Here is a 17,951-nt window from a genome sequence, read left to right on the forward strand (position 1 = left end):
AGTAGATGCTTAATAACATTTCACGTGTATGACTTTTCTTGAAAATCTTATGTGATATTATTTTATAATATAATATATTATAAGCATAATACTGATTTTTTTTATAAAATAAAATTGTACTAATACTCAATACAACAAGAATATTACAAAATGACGTATAGCAAATGCCATTATTTTTTTGAGTACACATTATTTGCTAATGATAATTGTTACATTTTTCAGATAGTTCAAGAACAAGTATTTTAACTAGAAATACTTGTTCTTCAGTTTGGATAGAAATTACCTATGCACAACGCCAAAATTTGCGATAAGGTGACGAAGATGCTCATTTTCACTATGCGGAGCGCATGTCACTTTAACAATTTATAGTCGATTCGCGTTTCGTGCGATACGTTCATTCATAACGTCTTTGAATATTGTATGTCGCTTCAGCGATGCTAAGTATTTCTTGTTAGTAAAGAGTATTCATAAAAACAATTTAAATATTTAAAATAATTGTATCCATATTTGTTTATTATTACATTTTTGCTAAGCACACTGAGGTACAATTTATTACATTCTAGGAGTAGCATGTATTCAAGGAAACACTTTTGAAATTTTCTAAAGGGTGGTGTCAGCAATCCATCGATGCTTGATATTTTTTACGATTTTTTTAATGAGTTATTAAATGAGATAGGATAGCTTTCCACATGTTTTTTTATCATGAATGTTTGTCCATAGTCATTTTTAACTTTATTCAGTAATTTCCATTAATATAAACAAGCAAAAAAATTAGTAGCATTTTCCCTTTAAAACAAAGAAAATCCTCGCACTTAGTGGAATTAGAAATTTACACAGTTATTGTAATACACAAACGCTGTAAGGCCTTGAGAATTCTGCCACATTGCGTGGGTCTTAACAGAAATAGCAGTTTTTCCAATTGGGTATTAAAATGGTCTTATCTTACTGAATGTTTTGCCTTGTATTTTTATTTTTTTAATATTCATCATATATTAGTTGCATTTCTATGTATACATTACAAATGCGCTCGCTTACTTTTATAAGATTCATAAAGTAAACAAAGATATAAATGTTGCTTATTCACTGACATAACAAAAGTAGTCTTTCTACTATTCTTTATTTTTTTAAATATTAGCGTAATAAAACAAGTATTCATATAAACTATAAAGAGAGAAAAAGATAAATTGTTGAATTTGCTAATTACTAATTAAATAAAAATTGCCTTTATATAAAATATCCAGAATAATATAAATATTTTTATTAATGTTCTTATCTAATATATAACTTTATCTGTGTTATATTTGCCTTAATTAAAATTCATAACGAGTTAAATAAAGTCCCTTCGTTATTATAACAATTTCTAGTGTGAAATTCTTTGTAAGAATAATGGAGCACCATATTTTTTAATTTACATTGTGTCATTCAAGAAAGTATAAAATGGACCCATATTTAAGCAAGGACGACAAAATGTGTGTTTTATTACGAGAAATTGTACAAGAGGCTGCCGCAACGGAAGCTGCCACGCAAGATTTCTGGTAAAAAATAATCGAATGAAACAGACGACAAGACAAGACGTGAATACAAAATAGTATACACTTGACCCTCTTCAAAATGCAAGAGAGGACTCTGACTTGAATTCTTCTTAGGTGTATTTGCATACTTCTGCTATGGCTGAGGACTTGGACAACAATGAAAAACGCAGACTATGTATCTCTGCGATGTACGTATACGTGTGTGTTTTATTTTTAGAGCAAGCGAAAGCTCCCAGACGAAAGCTCTTTACGCTAGCAAAGCGTTTTAAACAAAACCGAGAAAAAAACACGTTCTAGTGTGCTGAGCACACATCGGCGTAATGTTCTATCATTTTTCAACTTTCAAAGTAAAGTAATTTTTAATTGATTGCTAAAGTAATTTATATTTAACAGCGGTACGTACTTTTTAGTGTTAAATAAATATAATTGCATAATAGGCCATTATATTTAGGCTTTTTATTTTAAATTAAAAATTAAAGTCGTTAATATGCAAAAGTAATCATCTACCATTTTGATCAAAATTTTGTTAAGTAATACAAAAAAGCCATCAGAATGTATTTGTTTCAGAGAATAATTTGGTAAAGTCTTTAAAAGTTAATAATAAAGCTTAGCTAAGATGAAAGCCTTTATTCAGACATTGACTCTTAAATAAGCAAATTTACATTACAATATATAATTAAGAAATTCGAACTATTTTTAGTAATATTCGGATCACATCTTTTGCCAAATTGGCAAAGCTGTAAAGAAGACAAATACCGATTTGCTTCTAGATACTATCCAATTAATTTGGCATTGTACTGAAATTTAGAAAGGGGTACCAATTTACGATTAAAATAATGCTGGGAGATATGTATTTAAAATTTCGAACCACTGACATTTTTAATAAAACGCAGCAAATAATATAACGCGCATCTTATTACAAATTCGATCTAGAATCAATCAAATATTTTTGATGGAAAATGAAAGCAATTAATATTTATTAATTCTAATATGACACTGATGTAAACATTTCGGGAATAAGTTGTAATAAAAATCTTTAATATTATAATATATACTACTAGTTTTATTGCCCGGCTTCGCCAGCGATAGATTAAAACTCAATCTTTATTGATTATAAATAATTTTATGTATCCTTTTACTACAAATTTTATTTAATACAATATTTTAAGTCCTTTATTGCTCATAAAAACTAAAAATATCACAGTACACTGTACAAAATCTAGTCCATAATAACGGTAAGAGTTGTAAGTTGAAAATAGCACAGTTGACCTAAAAATGGCAGCCAGAATGACATGTACAAATGTCACGTCACTACTGCCTATTATCATTTTGTTTATATTCAATCAAATATATGAAAAAACTGGGCAGCTTAATAAGACATTGTAAAACTACAATGATAATGTTTTAAATAAATTATTTATTAATATACCATTATGCGATCGACATAACAGCTACAGACTTTGTCTGCCAAATTGTATTTCCAATTTAATTAAACGTTTTTGTGATTCATAAAAAAATAATGCAAGTAAACAAGGAATAAAATTCGTACGAAAGTTAATTTTTGTTGCTCCCTCTTTATACATATTATTAACAGTTTTTTTTTATATTATATAAAATAAGAAATTCACTCGTTTTATTACTAAAGCGATTGGCTTCCGGAACATCGAACAGAATATAACACGATCGTCTGAAATTATTAAAGCATTGTTAAGGGTGAGCCGGTAATCTCACATCTGCAGGCTCGAGAAGGCCGGAAGGGGAGAGCAGAAGGCAAAATACAAAAAGTGTTGTCCTTGGGTCTGAAGTCGTAACGTCTATCTAGGTCGTAGGGAGGACCAAACTCGGTTAGGGCCTTTATTGTTCCAGCGGTACAGTCTTTTCACTCCCTTATCGCCACGATCGCGCTCATGCTCGACGACCAGACACCCACTTCTTCGGAAAGCCTCTAGCATACCATATATATACATATGTACATACTTCATTCCATACTTTCAGCACATCAGCTTCCATAAAGTGACCTGTTTATACCCCAAGTGTGTCGTACGTGACGTTAGTGTTATTTCTCACGTGTAAACACACACGCCGTAACATATCTCAATATGGTACAATAAGATGTCAAATCCAGGGGCAATCTCATTTATTTCATAAAAAATATACACAAAATTATAATAATAAACACCCATGTTATAAATTTTAATTATTTTTTGCGCAGTGGTAATATTTAATTCAACGCTTCAAACTTTCTCGAATTAATGTTTAAAATTTAACACCATCGTTTGACGAGGGTCGCTTATACATAAATATACAAGTGAATATGCCTAGAATAGTACATAATGACCTATTAATAAGTGATTATTTAAATGAGTTTTATTTATATAAATATTTGCGGAACATTCAAGTGGAAAAAATATTCCATAAATATGAACACAGAGCCGAAACGTTTATTATTTTATTACTTATAGTCATCAGTTAATAAGCAAAATAAAATGTATACTATAAAAACCTATACTAGTGATTCATACACTTTTCAGACATTGATTTATTAATTCTATTACTCGCAAAGTACTACAATTTAAAGGTAAAAAGCTTGTTTGGCAACAATTCGACCGCCCCCCTCATTTTTATCACACTCATAAATCTATCGACTTTTCCGCCTTTCGTACATTATGCTAACGTGACCTGCACTCGAACGACTTCTATGTTTTAGTTTATTTGCCTTTAAAATACACACTATACAGTTTAATTAATTCTGGCAGCCCAAAGCGACAAATCTGTGACTCAAGAAGAAAAAGTATTGATTGCCGAGAAGCCGTGTGGCGCTTTACGACCCCATAATCGTTTACGTCAGTGAATCTCGCGATATTTTATCGTCAGTATATAGTAGCTAATTTCATTGTATACATACGATACAATACATGCTAAGCCGTATTTTATTTTTACATTTCTTCTTTGGCTCGAATTCACGGGCTGACCTCAAATGCGCAAAGAGAATTATTAACAGCTTGAAAGTTCTCGGGCGAGAACCTGCCATGGTTATGAAATAAGGGCAAGGTGCAAAACACAGATCATATTTTGAGAGAAAATCCATCGCGAAAACCTTGAAAAGTATATTCTGAAGCATTCCGAAGCATTGGAATTTTTATATGTATTTTTTAACTTAATTCATAACTAAAAGTTAAGCTTTAAAATGCTAATATAAAACAAAGGCGCGTAAGATGAAAGATTAGGCATGAAATCTTTATCAGTAATAAATTAAATATTAAATTTCCCTTTGCATCTAGAAAAGCCATATTGTAGACATAAATGTTTAATATCTTACTCCACTTAATAACTTTACAAGAAGGACAATTAAGTGTATGGTTTAAATAAATGACTTTGAATGAAATAATAATTATTTATATATAAATATATATTTATATAACTGGTATTTTTCACACAAATATAAATTATTAATTCATTAACGTACACTTTGTCTTATGACAGGTCTACGAACAGAATTGTTTGGTTATTTTAAGACATATTACCGTATTGCTTTCAATGACAATTGGGTTATTAATTATTTTTTGGCAACACTTTTTATTGCTTTTTTGTTATTTTAGTATTGTAATAATATTAAGTAATAGCCATTAGACACTTAAAATCTATTAAATATTAAGTAAAATAAAAATATTGCTTCTAATTAATACAAATTGTCTAACATGTTCTTAGATTGAGGAATTAACGAAGTATGTTTTAAAACATTTACAGCTGATGGTAAAATTACCGATGTGTTTCTAAAATAAAGAAAAATTAAAAAAATATCAATAATTAATTCACAGTTTCAAAATTAACAAAAAAAATTACTATTCACTATAAATAATTTTCATCTACCCTTACTTATAACTGAACTTTTTATTTTTTCATTTATTGGTTGTTACAATTAAAAAAAAATTTTCACAAATACCTATTATGTAAATAAAACTATTAAAAGTCAATGCCAAAAATAATAAAATAAATATTATTAAAAAAACTTAAGTTATGTTAGTAATTTAATAAAATATAAATATGCGGCTATATCACTTTAAAAGACTTCCTAAAAGCCAATAATAATTTATTTGTTATATTTGTTTTTAAATTGTAAGTTTTTCGCTTCATTGAATCGCGTATTTAAGCGAGTCAAAAATTTACTTTTAAAATGTACATGAACAAAGGATACGGTTGGTGTCAATAAAAAGACAATTATTTGGAACCACTACAATGTATCTACAGATTTTATTTCTAAATACGTATTCAGATGGTTATATGATTCGTCTTTGGTGCTGGTACCTAAGTGCATAGGCAAACATTTACAAACTAACGGTTTTTTAATAAATATGTTATGCTAAGATAGTTTTAATTCAATATTTAGTAGCCAACAACAAATAGTCTGTTTCCGCCCAGAATCACCACATTGGCAATACGATCAATAATATAAAAAACAAAGCACCTCCTCTATTGTAAAATAATGTTTAAAAGCAAACAGGATATTAAGCTTAACTCACTTCCATTATTAACTACAGAACTTATCACTTCGCTTCTGATTTAGAACAATTAACAAACACGTACCAAGTGAAGATACGACCAAAGAAAAAGCAGCTGCTTTCCACAAGAAAATAAAATTAGTGATAATTGCAAAGTTATATATGGTAATATATAGTAATTTTTAAAGTCTTAAATGTCAAAAAAATAAATTGCCTATGGTGAATCAAAATTGTTTTCAGATGTTTCGTAATCAGCTAAAAATAATTAAATTCCAATTATTTATAATTATTAAATCTATCTATCCGCATATAAGTTCGGAATAGCGTAGTCGGTAAGATCTAGCCTGGTAACTCAAAAATCACGGGTTCGAGTCACGACAGTAGCATCAAATTTTATTTATAAAATTGCGCTATCATCTATTGAGTATAAATTAAAATACACACAATAATTTATAATTATTTAATATATGTTGAATATTAATGGTCACTTACTGAAGAAGATCGAAATGTATTTAAAATAGATGAATAGATGTAAACATTGTTGAAATTATATATGTAAGTATTTAAAATTCTGATGGCAGCGAAATCAAAATCGTTTGAATATTTATTAAGTGGTCTGGGAAAGTTGGCCGTTGATCTCTATTCTTAGCCTTAATAAGTATACGTACAACTTGTCCTTAACAACAATCTTAATAAATATTTATTGTATCATTGTAAGCCTAATCGTTAATTATTATTTATTGTTACTAATGAACTCGAGGGATATATTTTAAATATTTTCATTGTGTTTATTTTGTGCTAATGATGTTATAAAATCTTATTTTAAATTTAATCAAAATATGCATACAAAAAATATGTTCTTTTTTCAAGTATGGTAAATGTATTTTACACTAATTTTTAGACCATATTTTATCTTAAAATAGATATTTTATTTTCCTGTTTTTCCATTATATTAATTGCCACAAAAATAACCTTTAGACATTATGATAATCCTAATGTAATTGACTATTCATATTTTTCGCAATTTATTTGACAGTTAAAAGAATGTTTTTGTCTCCCAAAAATAATAAATGTTTAAAGCAAAATAACTTAACCTTTAGCAAAATTGTTTCGTTTATTTTCAATACGTAAACGTATACTAAATTTGCTATTTAAAATATAAACATTACTCAAACAATTGGAATCGTGGCGCAAATTTTGTTTCTACTTTATTGCGATTTATAATCAGTAGTTTAAAATTAAATTTACTAGCACGATATACGAGTATGTTAAGTTGCAGACTATTGATCTGAAAGATTTAGGTTCGAATCACATATGGAACTTCATGTTTTTAATAATTATTTTTCGGCAATTTAATGATGGTTTCAAACTTAAAATACTAATTGCAACTACTGTGACTTAAAAATCAATGCGGCTTATTGGATAGCAATTATATTAATTTCTATTCTAGTATTAAGAAAAAATAGATTTACTTATCTTTAATTAATATTAAGATATATTATCTATGCCTTTTTTATATTTTATTTTATTAAACTTTTGTATAATAAGTTAAATGTATTTATAGATATACTTGTATTTTTTGTGAAAGCTTTATAATAAGGCGATAAGAAGATATATAAATAAATGGTATAAAGCAAATGCTGAATATGTAAATCAAGGGATGGAATGGCGTAATCCATAATGTACTAGGCTAATGACCCAAAAGTACTAGTTAAGATTTTGCGCATCAGAATTTAATTTTTAATTTATTTTTAATTAAAACGCTAATAAAAGTACCTACGTAAAAAACTAATGTGATTTAATCTAATTCTTAGATTTCCAGTTATGATTAAAGACATTTTATATTGTCAGAGAATACCTTAATTTAAATACTAAAAGGAAGTTTTAATTTAAATGCCTATTACAATTATGTAAAATGGTTAAATAATCAATATTTGTATACAATTAGCAATTTATAAACCGTAAGAACTAAAAAATCGTTCGTTTTCTTAGTTCACCTGTATATGCCATAGTTAAACATTTGACGAAAATTTTTTATTAACAACAAAGTGACAATGTAATTTTAAATTGAAAAGAAAAAATCAATAGCTTTTAGAATATTATTCAATGTGATACAATTCTCATCAACAAAATCTATTAGGTAAGCTGAATTTTAAAATTTAATTATGATACACCGGCTGTGAAAATGAACTGGCAAATATTTTTTTTAATTATGTAAATAATAATTAGAATATATCATTGTTAAGCTAGCATATACTTTTTTTTGTATAGTAATTATATTTTTGGAGTAAAAATATAATCAGATCCTTTTACATCGCTTGTTTTTTTATTACCAATTTACATATATGTAAACATTTGGTAGATCTATATTTATAATTAATCATGACGTTAATATTCAAAATTATTTTTACACGTCAAATTTCTGTCTTTATAAAACACAACAATATTCGAGCAGTTCATACATATTAGGATCAAATTATATAGTAACCATTTTATTTTATTTTTTGCTGAATATATACATAAACATATATAAGATATTTTCTTTGAACTGTAGTAGCTCATTATTAAAGATTTTTTAATACCTGGCTCAATTTTAATTAATCATCACGATATTCTTCCGTGAGATTTGAAAAATCGAGGTAAACCTAATCTCTGATGATCGATCGGAATTATAATTATTTAATAATTACTGAAACTGATCTTCAAAACATATATAAGATTCGAACTTGGTTCTTTCAGAATAATAGTCAGCGACTTACACCACTCGTCTATTGTGCTTGTCTAGCTAATAAATTTAAAAACGAAGTTTAGCAAGTTAATTTATGCTTGTATTTTTAATACTAAGGTTATACAAAATTAGATTTATGTTCACTGAACGTATATTACAATACTGCCAAAGGTTAACTTATTTTGGTTTAAGCAATTAGTGTTTTTGAGAAACAAAATCATTTTTTTATTGTAAAATATTTTTTTTTAAATAAGAGAAGTCAACCACTTTATGACACTACAACAAATAAGTTATTTTACTGAAAAATATTATAGAATAACGCTGTCAGACTAAATCATTATCATTATTAGACCGATAACCTAGTCTTCGCCTCCTCAAAAAATGTTCTCTATAATAGAGGGTTTATTGTTTTTGTATTCGTAGTCCGTTTTTGATTCAGATGGACAGTGATTGACATGTCGCAACTTATTTGGTAAATAATTACTATATTTGGAAAACGAAAGTATTTTTTATACGCATATTTTTATTAAATTGGGTTAGCATTTGCATAACACAAACTTAACTCACAAAATACAAAACTATTAAATTGTTAAATTTTGAATTATTATCTGTATAAGAACATATTAACTAAATAACCCTTTATTTTTAGATGTTGATATAATTTAACATTATTAAATTTAATAAAAACATTGATCTTTTACGCAATAAATATATTTTTATTTACGTATACTTCAACCCTATCGTATAACTCAAGCGTCATTGATATAATATGATATTGTCTATATCAACGGCCATTACACGAATTGAAATATTGATTTCAGCTTAGCTTTTTTTTAAAGACAAAAGACATACCTGACATTTTCATGTCTTGACATGTAAATTTTCTTGAATTGTGTATCCGTAGAGCCCAAATCTTGACGCATGCGCACAGCAACGTGCTCAGGTAGCACCGAAAGCAACAGCCTTTCCTAAAAACAATACACAAAACATCTCATCACATATTTCGTGTTTTTGTCATGAAAGGTTTCAAAATTAAATGGTTCACCTGTTCGGCGCTCTGCTCCTCTATAACCAATTTAACTTCGAGGCTTTGTCTCGTTTCCAAGAAAGCCTGTCGCTGTTGACGGTCGTCCAAAAGAAACCCTAACAACCCCAACAAAGCTGAGATAGACATCAAAATGGCATTGCTGATGTTCTGCGAAAGAAAAACAATGTTTTAAGAAAAGTGTTTTACGGAAGGTCGATGGCTAAAAATATACGCATTGTAAACAGTTACGTCGGGAAAATTTCGGATTACACTCATAAAATGCCGTATTTTCAAGGAAGTACCTAATATCATATTTAAACATCGTAATTTTATACCTTAACACCTCCTTGGTGTTTCTTAATACTTGTGTCAGACAGGATTTATTTTTATTATTGGATAAACGTGTTATTTTAAGACAGTAAATTGTCACTGAAAAATTTCAATACCGTATGTTTTAATGCTTTCTCTCAACAAAGTTTTTTATTAACAAAATTCTTTAATCTATTTTCTAATATATAATATTTTTAAATTAATTAAGTTACTTATTAATTGATTAAAAATTAATACTCTCCCAAATTCCTTTTACCGGAGAAAATTGGAATATTTAGTATAATGTTATTTATATACACATAAAATTATCAAGTTATTAAATTATGTCGTACCTATTTAAACACTATGCGTATAATTTTCGTTATGGAATATATTTATTTACTAATTTACATTTTTAGTGTCATAGCGACCTAGGTCGACTTAAAGTAATCACCTCGTTATTCATCCGTGAGATTAGGAAAAGCACCTGTACATACACATTATAAATTGTATTATGATCCAACGTATGATCTACAAATATAATAGAAAATCTTATAATAAAAATTATATTTTATCAGATGAATATTTACTTAAAAATAAAAAAAATAATAAATAGCAAATAAGAGTTTATTTTAATTGCTATAATTCATAGTAACCATTTTATTATGGAGCATATTTTTTTTATAATTACTTGAAATATAATAATGTATTGACAAAATAAATTTACTAACAAACAAAATATATTCAGCAACATTTTAAAAAAAGTGTATTTATTTAACGTAAAATTGCATTATTTCATAAACATAACTTTTATGTAAGCATAAATAGCGTACGAGATTATGATTCAAATAACTACATATATCATCGTTTATAAACCATTACAAATATTGATAAAAAAAATAGTTCAAGGTGAAAAATCATTATTTATTTTTATAGCAATATTTTTTTCACAGCAATATTATATTATTCAATATTTTTCAATTTTGTTCATAGATTTAAAATTAACACTAAAAATAATTTTAATGTAAGTGGGTTTTGTTGCTCAAATAAAACATATTTATTTAATTAATAAAATCATTTACAACAACAAAAATATGATAGATTTTTGATCTACGCATAATTTTACACAAAATATTATCTTATCTTTGTGATAAAAAATGTAATAAAACAGTCGTCAACATAAAAGTTAAATTAATAATTAATAAGTATCGAAGGTCTTAAGTTTAAATTAACTAACCTAATACTTATAATATATTTGCGTTAACATAGTCAGTACGAGTGCTATCCATATCAGCATTATTTATAATTAAGAAAGAGATGGCAAGTTTGGATTTACGCCCCTACTATTATAATTACTGCTGTTTTTATTTTGAACAAATTTATAGAAATTAAAAAAATTACTATAATTTTTATATTTATAAATCAATCGGAGTAATGATAAGTATATCGAACATATATCCGTATCGTGTGCTTTAGAGCTAATAGTAATAAACACAAACAAACGTACAGAGAAAATTGTCAATAACAAGTGTTGCTACTTCACGTTTTTCAACGTCTTTCGGTTTGCCGACAGGCAAATTTTATAAAGCAACCCTGTAGAAAGCCTCCATATATTTTTGCAATCTGTTAATCTGCGGAACAGTTTCTTTTTATCTAATTAATATTGCAGATTTTAGATTACTAAAGCAGCGATTAGACCGAAAACAGTAGTTAAAAAATCATAAACAATTTTTAAACATTAAAATATTCACAACTTAAAGCTTGCAAGAAAGCATGTGCCTCAGACCCACCCTTTCTTATGCAACGCTATAAAAATGTAAAACACAAAAATCTAATTTTAAACAAAAAAAAGCTCAATGAAAATTTTCGATAAATCAGCGATACTGTTCTCAAGAAATAATTCTTAAAAAGAATCGCTAGTCATAACTTATATGCTTCCTCTAAAATTGATACTTATCCAATCTGAACTTAATGACATTTTATTATATAAAATGTTCATTTTAAAAGCGACAAAATCGTAACGCTGGATTCGAAATTACAACTTTATCAAAGTTTTGGAGTGGTCGTCGCAAAAAGCGTAGTTTGCGAAACCCTTATCACTTTAATACCACTGAAATTGAAAACGTTCGAATGGCGGAAATACCCTTTCAACGTTATCCCAGTTTTCAACGAATCCTCGCGAGAATGCCTCTGCGTTCTCTATACTGTATGAAACTCGCATTATATAGAATAAAACTGAATCTACAATGCGACCGATTTGAATTGCAGCTTACGACCGATGTGCTATGAAATAGTTCGGAGTATATTCGAGCCAGACGTAATAGTTGAACCATGCAACGATAATAATCTCGTATATATTTCCATACGAGGTAAACATGGGATACGAAATGAATTCAGTCTTTACCCAGTAGATTAAATGCTTTTAAATGTACTGAATGAATACATTAGTGCATTAATTTATTTATGTGTAATGTACACAATAAATATATGTATACATAAAATACTTTTAAAAGTCGTGCTTCATCAGAAATAATACGTATTGTTTGATATTTCGGTAGCAATGATCACGAATTCTAAGAAACTAAAAACTAATGTCATGACACGTCAAGCGGCTTATAAACAATATATGTATATTTATTATAAACAAATTAAACATGGTTAAAACACATATAGATTGCCTAGTTAAGAACGAATCAGTATTATGCAACAAATATGATAGCTGTAAATAAAGAATACTCAAAAAGCGGCATCAAAATCGGATTTCTATAAAATACCCAACAACAGCTTGAATAAGTTATTTCTTATGTACATGATAAAATATTTGTATCCCAGCATATTGTAAAAATAAATACTAATATTTCAATACCCTTTTACAAATATGTGATATAAAACTCCACAATAATCAATATTTAACACAAAACATAAAGCAATATAGAGCACAAAAGTCTAACATTAATGACGTAATTAACTAATTAACAGTCAGGCAAAGTCCTGATATAAATTTATTAACAGTTGTTCAGTAAAAGTTCTCGAAGAAAGTGGCGTTGTTTTGCTCTCTACATAACAATGAAATTAAACACAAAGGTCCAGGGAAAATTTAATGGATAATTTTAACAATGCTTTGTATGCCCAACTGCATAGTCACGACATAACAATCAAGCATATAACGATGTCTAAAACGCTTCATAAATTTATGCGATTAGTAAAGGGATAACTTATATATCATTATTGTATTAAGATACCAAAATAGATTATTAGCGTAATGGACCATAAATTACAAGAACGATAGTACATGACCTAAATAAAGAAAATCGATTAATAACCTAAATCTGGAACCAATTTAAAGTTCAATATTCAAATCAAATTCATATTGGTCACTTGAGACGACCAGCTTACTGTAATTTTTGTGATATCTAGTCCAGTCTATGAAACATTCGCTACGTCTATACGTCACTAGAGACGTTAATCTGAGCTGAATGAGGTTCTACAATAAAATAGACTGTTACTCCTCGAAGTCTAAAGAATATTAATATGAAACAATAAAAAACAACATATTTTATACGTTTCATTGAGCTCTTAATTAATAGAAAACTTTTCTATATGTATATTTAATATGCTGATAAAATCTGCTTGAATCTACATATTACAAAATCAGTACGGTGAACCACGTAACTACCTAGCCTCTGTATGAACTTTTTTATCCTTAATAGTACTGTTAGAACCAACCATAATCGTTTTGTCGCTTAAAGGGTCATTTAACTAATTGTGTAGTATCCCTTAGATTTACCAAGAATTCGAGTTTTTCGTCGTCGTAAACAAACAATATTGCGTATTCGAGCTGACGTCCATTAACTTTTAGACGTCAGGACGGGTTAAATTATCCGTGAAATTTAAACCTTATTATGCTGATATCTATTGAATAAGTATATGTTTATATGTACATATATACTTTACAAACATAATAAGAATAGAAAAACCGCAATTTTTTTTTTCGACGTAACATAGTCATAAATTAAATTTTAAATTTAATTTTACCCACATTAGCTATTCTAACCGGCCAACATCAATAATCTTTGTAAATATTTTTAATAAAAATAAAGCACATTCTAGATATGTAAATTAAATACGTTTTAATTTTAATTGTACAAAATTATTTTATTCTATTTTTTCATTATTCCTATAATACGAAAGTAATTACCATTTTTTTATTGAATACATATAAGAAATTTTTTACGAAGTAGCTAATTATTAGAGAAATTTTAATATCTAATATGTATAACCTAGCTCAATTTTTTTTAATCATCGCCATATTCATCCATAAGATCAGGAAAATCTAGGTAAATCCTATCTGTGATAATCGACAATAATTATATTTATAAAGATTTTTTTGTACCATTGTTACGAAAACATGTCGCTATATCAACTATCCTTGAATATGCTTTGAAGCATACATATATTAATCTAAAAATGAAAATAATATCCTGTGAATTTCCAAATTTATTTTAGTCGAATTTAATACGTCTAGAATAAATATTGTCATTATGTAAATACTAGGAATTGGATGTATTATATATAGGAATACATTTTCCATTTTGATGAATAATACACAGACACCCAGCGTTAAAAGTGCTGGAGAAACGGTCGCATTATTCATGTGTCATATTACTCCAACATTATAATGTGACAGCAAAGTATTTACTCTGTACCAATATCGTTTGTGTCAGACACGGAGAAAATTAGTCACATAATCCTATGTGTAATCTGATATTTTTCGAAGCGTGTGATTCAAACCGTTTTGAGGTAAAAAATAAGATGAGAGAAACAGTAGCTAGAGATGGGGAAAACGAACGATCTCGACGTACTCAGAGCAGGAAATTAAATATTCCATACCATGGAGCTCCTGGCTAATGTAGGGCGAGGCACAATTCCGGACGAGATGAACTTATGATGAATCCATTGATCAACATATTATGCTACGGGTAAAACGTGAGTAAATATTTTTAATAATTAAAACAAATTTTTCAGATAAATAAAATAAATATCTATTTGTAAATGTTGTAGAATTCATATTTATATCAAACTAATAAAAGTAATTTTATAATTTCCCTGAGAGAAATATATATTTAAAATATATCAATTGTGCTATCTATAAATCTTTGTTACAGGTTATTGTTTTTAACTTATAACATATTGTAAAATAACTTTAGATAAATATATTCATATACAGTTGCTAAATATATACATAAACTATTATAAGGTTGCAAAAGTATTATTCAAATAATATATTACAATTTATATAATATTTATGCACATAATAATACTTATTTATATTGTAAAATTGTACTGGCTTACAATGTACTGTATTTGAAATTAATACAATAAAAACATTAAAGCAACATGCTTCACATAATATAGACGTGGTGTGTTTTGTATTAAAGTAGTACAACTACCAATTATAATTTTCATTTTATACGTGATTTACGAACAATATATAAATATTGTTAATGAACTTTCATTGAAAATGTAACAGTATGGCATTGTTATAATGAATAAATAAAACATACATCATATATGTATATAAAATAAACCGAATTTAATTAACTAAATACATCATGTATTTTTTATGATATAGATAAATTGAATATGAACTGAAAATATAAATTTTCTGAACATATAAATTATTTTTGTATTAATATAATAGCTATTTGTTAATGTACATACATATGCTATTTAATCTATGTGTATATATATATATTTTGCGAAATGTGCATTAAATTACAAAATGAGATTTTCATTTTAGAAATCTCAAATAAGAGCAGTTCCCTGGGCAAAAAAAATCTATAAAAAGTTAAATTGGATAATTTGAAATAAAAAGGCTAGTAAAAGTCAAAGCGAATTTTTATTTTGCCGTTTCCATTAGTAATAACATTGCAATGTGTATTTAAAATGGTGGTGCTAATTTTTAAATTCGCTTAGTTTGCATCTCGTTCAGCATTCCCTTTATTTTGTGTCAAATGAAAAACTGCATTTAAAATCAATGTTTATGACAATGACCAGGAAATGAACAGGAAAAACAGCTGTCGACAACCTAAAGTAAGAAAAAATCAAGATCATGATAATAAAAAATAAATTCACTACTTTTATTTAAAAGAAATAAATAATAAAAAAAATTAACGTTTAACTATCAACGTCATATTGTTCTTATTGAAACTGTTACCGAAAGATAAAACTATTGAAAAAAACTGCATAACTGATCTAAAAAATAGTGCTTATACAAGATTTCCTTTTATGATCTTGACACAAAAATTGGTGACGTAGAAATAAAAATAAAAGAAATTTCTCATCAAATCAAACAACGTCATTTGAGCAGACCACTGTGGCGACTACACACAAATGCCTACGTTTGAAAGGTTATTATTCTCAAAACTTGCGGTAATTCACTGTGACCAAAATTATCATCCATTAACACTCAAAGAGACCAGCAGACCCTCGGCGCCCACGGACAACATACTGTCATAGGCGTTTACGTCCCGAGAGAAACTCTTCCATACGAGCAACACCGTAGCAGAGAGGGATCAACTTTCACTGTACACTCGCTGCCACGCGACATCATCCTTGCGCCAGCTTTTCCACCACCACACAGAGAAAATATCTCGCCGTTTATCGTCTGTCGCAAAATTAATATAATATAATAAAACTAGATTCCACTAAGCGTCCTACTGGCTACAAAGTCACACCCTTTAGGTTATCGAACCTTAAACCACCGAAATATAATTTTAAAATAACGGTACGGCATTAAAATGTTCTTTCCGATGCAATTAACGATTTTAAAGAATATACTTTAGCATAGTTTACAGTTGATATAACTTATAAATGCTACAACAGAATAATTAAATCCAAATGACACATTTTTTTACGCAAATATTAGAATTTTATACACCTGATTGTGCAATTATAAGACAAGAACGATATTCCAGCACCACCCAAATCACTCATAGTTGCTCAAGAAGGCGAAAAAAAATGCCATCAAAAGAAAATAACTCTTCACTGAGTTATTTTTCGTCTTACTACTTGACTTTGAACTATACTTATGACTTGTAAATACATAATAGTTTGTCTCCGAGCTCGCTACCAGTGATGCTAACGCGCAATCGACACAGACGACGTCAGATTGGGTCCAGCTAGGCATTCACCTGTAAATCGCCATGAGTTAACACGAGCTTCGAAATACATAACTTGCAGATTTGACGATATTAAACCCGTACCCGTTTGATATACAAGCAGGTAGCAAGTGGACAGTTAAAGATAACTCGCAAGAAACGCTTTTAACTTTGTAAGCCAAAATATGAGAAAGACGAAATATGCGCCTCATTGGTTTAATAAACTTGTTATAAAACTTCAATTATGTTGTCAATAAAAACTATTTTTGAAGTTGTCCCAAAAAAGCATGTATAAAATATGGTCAAGAATTATTGAGACAACTTTTTTCTAGTGTAGAAAGTTCGGTTATCGAAGTTATTGAGGAAAAAGAAATCACTAATTGTATTGTCATGTCGATAAAAGAAGAATTAAATAAATAATTAATACACCACTAAAATATTATTTTTCAACCGTAAAAAAAATAGATCGTGAAATCAATTAAAACTCAGACTCTGAATTGAAATATGTTACATAAATCATTGCTTTTAATAAAACATAAAACTGCAACAGAAAGCGAATGAATATTTTCGACGTCAGAAATATTCAACACGAAAATAAAAAAAAGGCTATCCGATTTATCGTGAAGTGCTTTAATATTTTTAAAATATTATTTTGGCTTGAATAAGTAGAGTATTTACTAAATAAATATCTGACAA

General features: G+C 27.9%; 1 protein-coding gene across 1 annotated transcript in view; it reads right to left on the minus strand.

Annotated features, from left to right (window-relative positions):
* Ac3 (Adenylate cyclase 3) overlaps positions 1-17,951 on the minus strand; it is a 131,788-nt gene that overhangs the window by 70,306 nt on the left and 43,531 nt on the right. Inside the window, exons 3-4 of the mRNA XM_088202828.1 lie at positions 9,805-9,954; positions 9,612-9,727 (exon numbers count right to left, since the gene is read on the minus strand). Of these exons, the coding sequence (XP_088058954.1) occupies positions 9,612-9,727; positions 9,805-9,954 (266 nt within the window). The remainder of the gene's footprint in view (positions 1-9,611; positions 9,728-9,804; positions 9,955-17,951) is intronic.

The sequence above is a fragment of the Plectrocnemia conspersa genome, unplaced genomic scaffold, assembly GCF_051122295.1.
Source record: "Plectrocnemia conspersa isolate PC_06_02 unplaced genomic scaffold, ASM5112229v1 ptg000013l, whole genome shotgun sequence".
NCBI lineage: Eukaryota > Metazoa > Arthropoda > Insecta > Trichoptera > Polycentropodidae > Plectrocnemia > Plectrocnemia conspersa.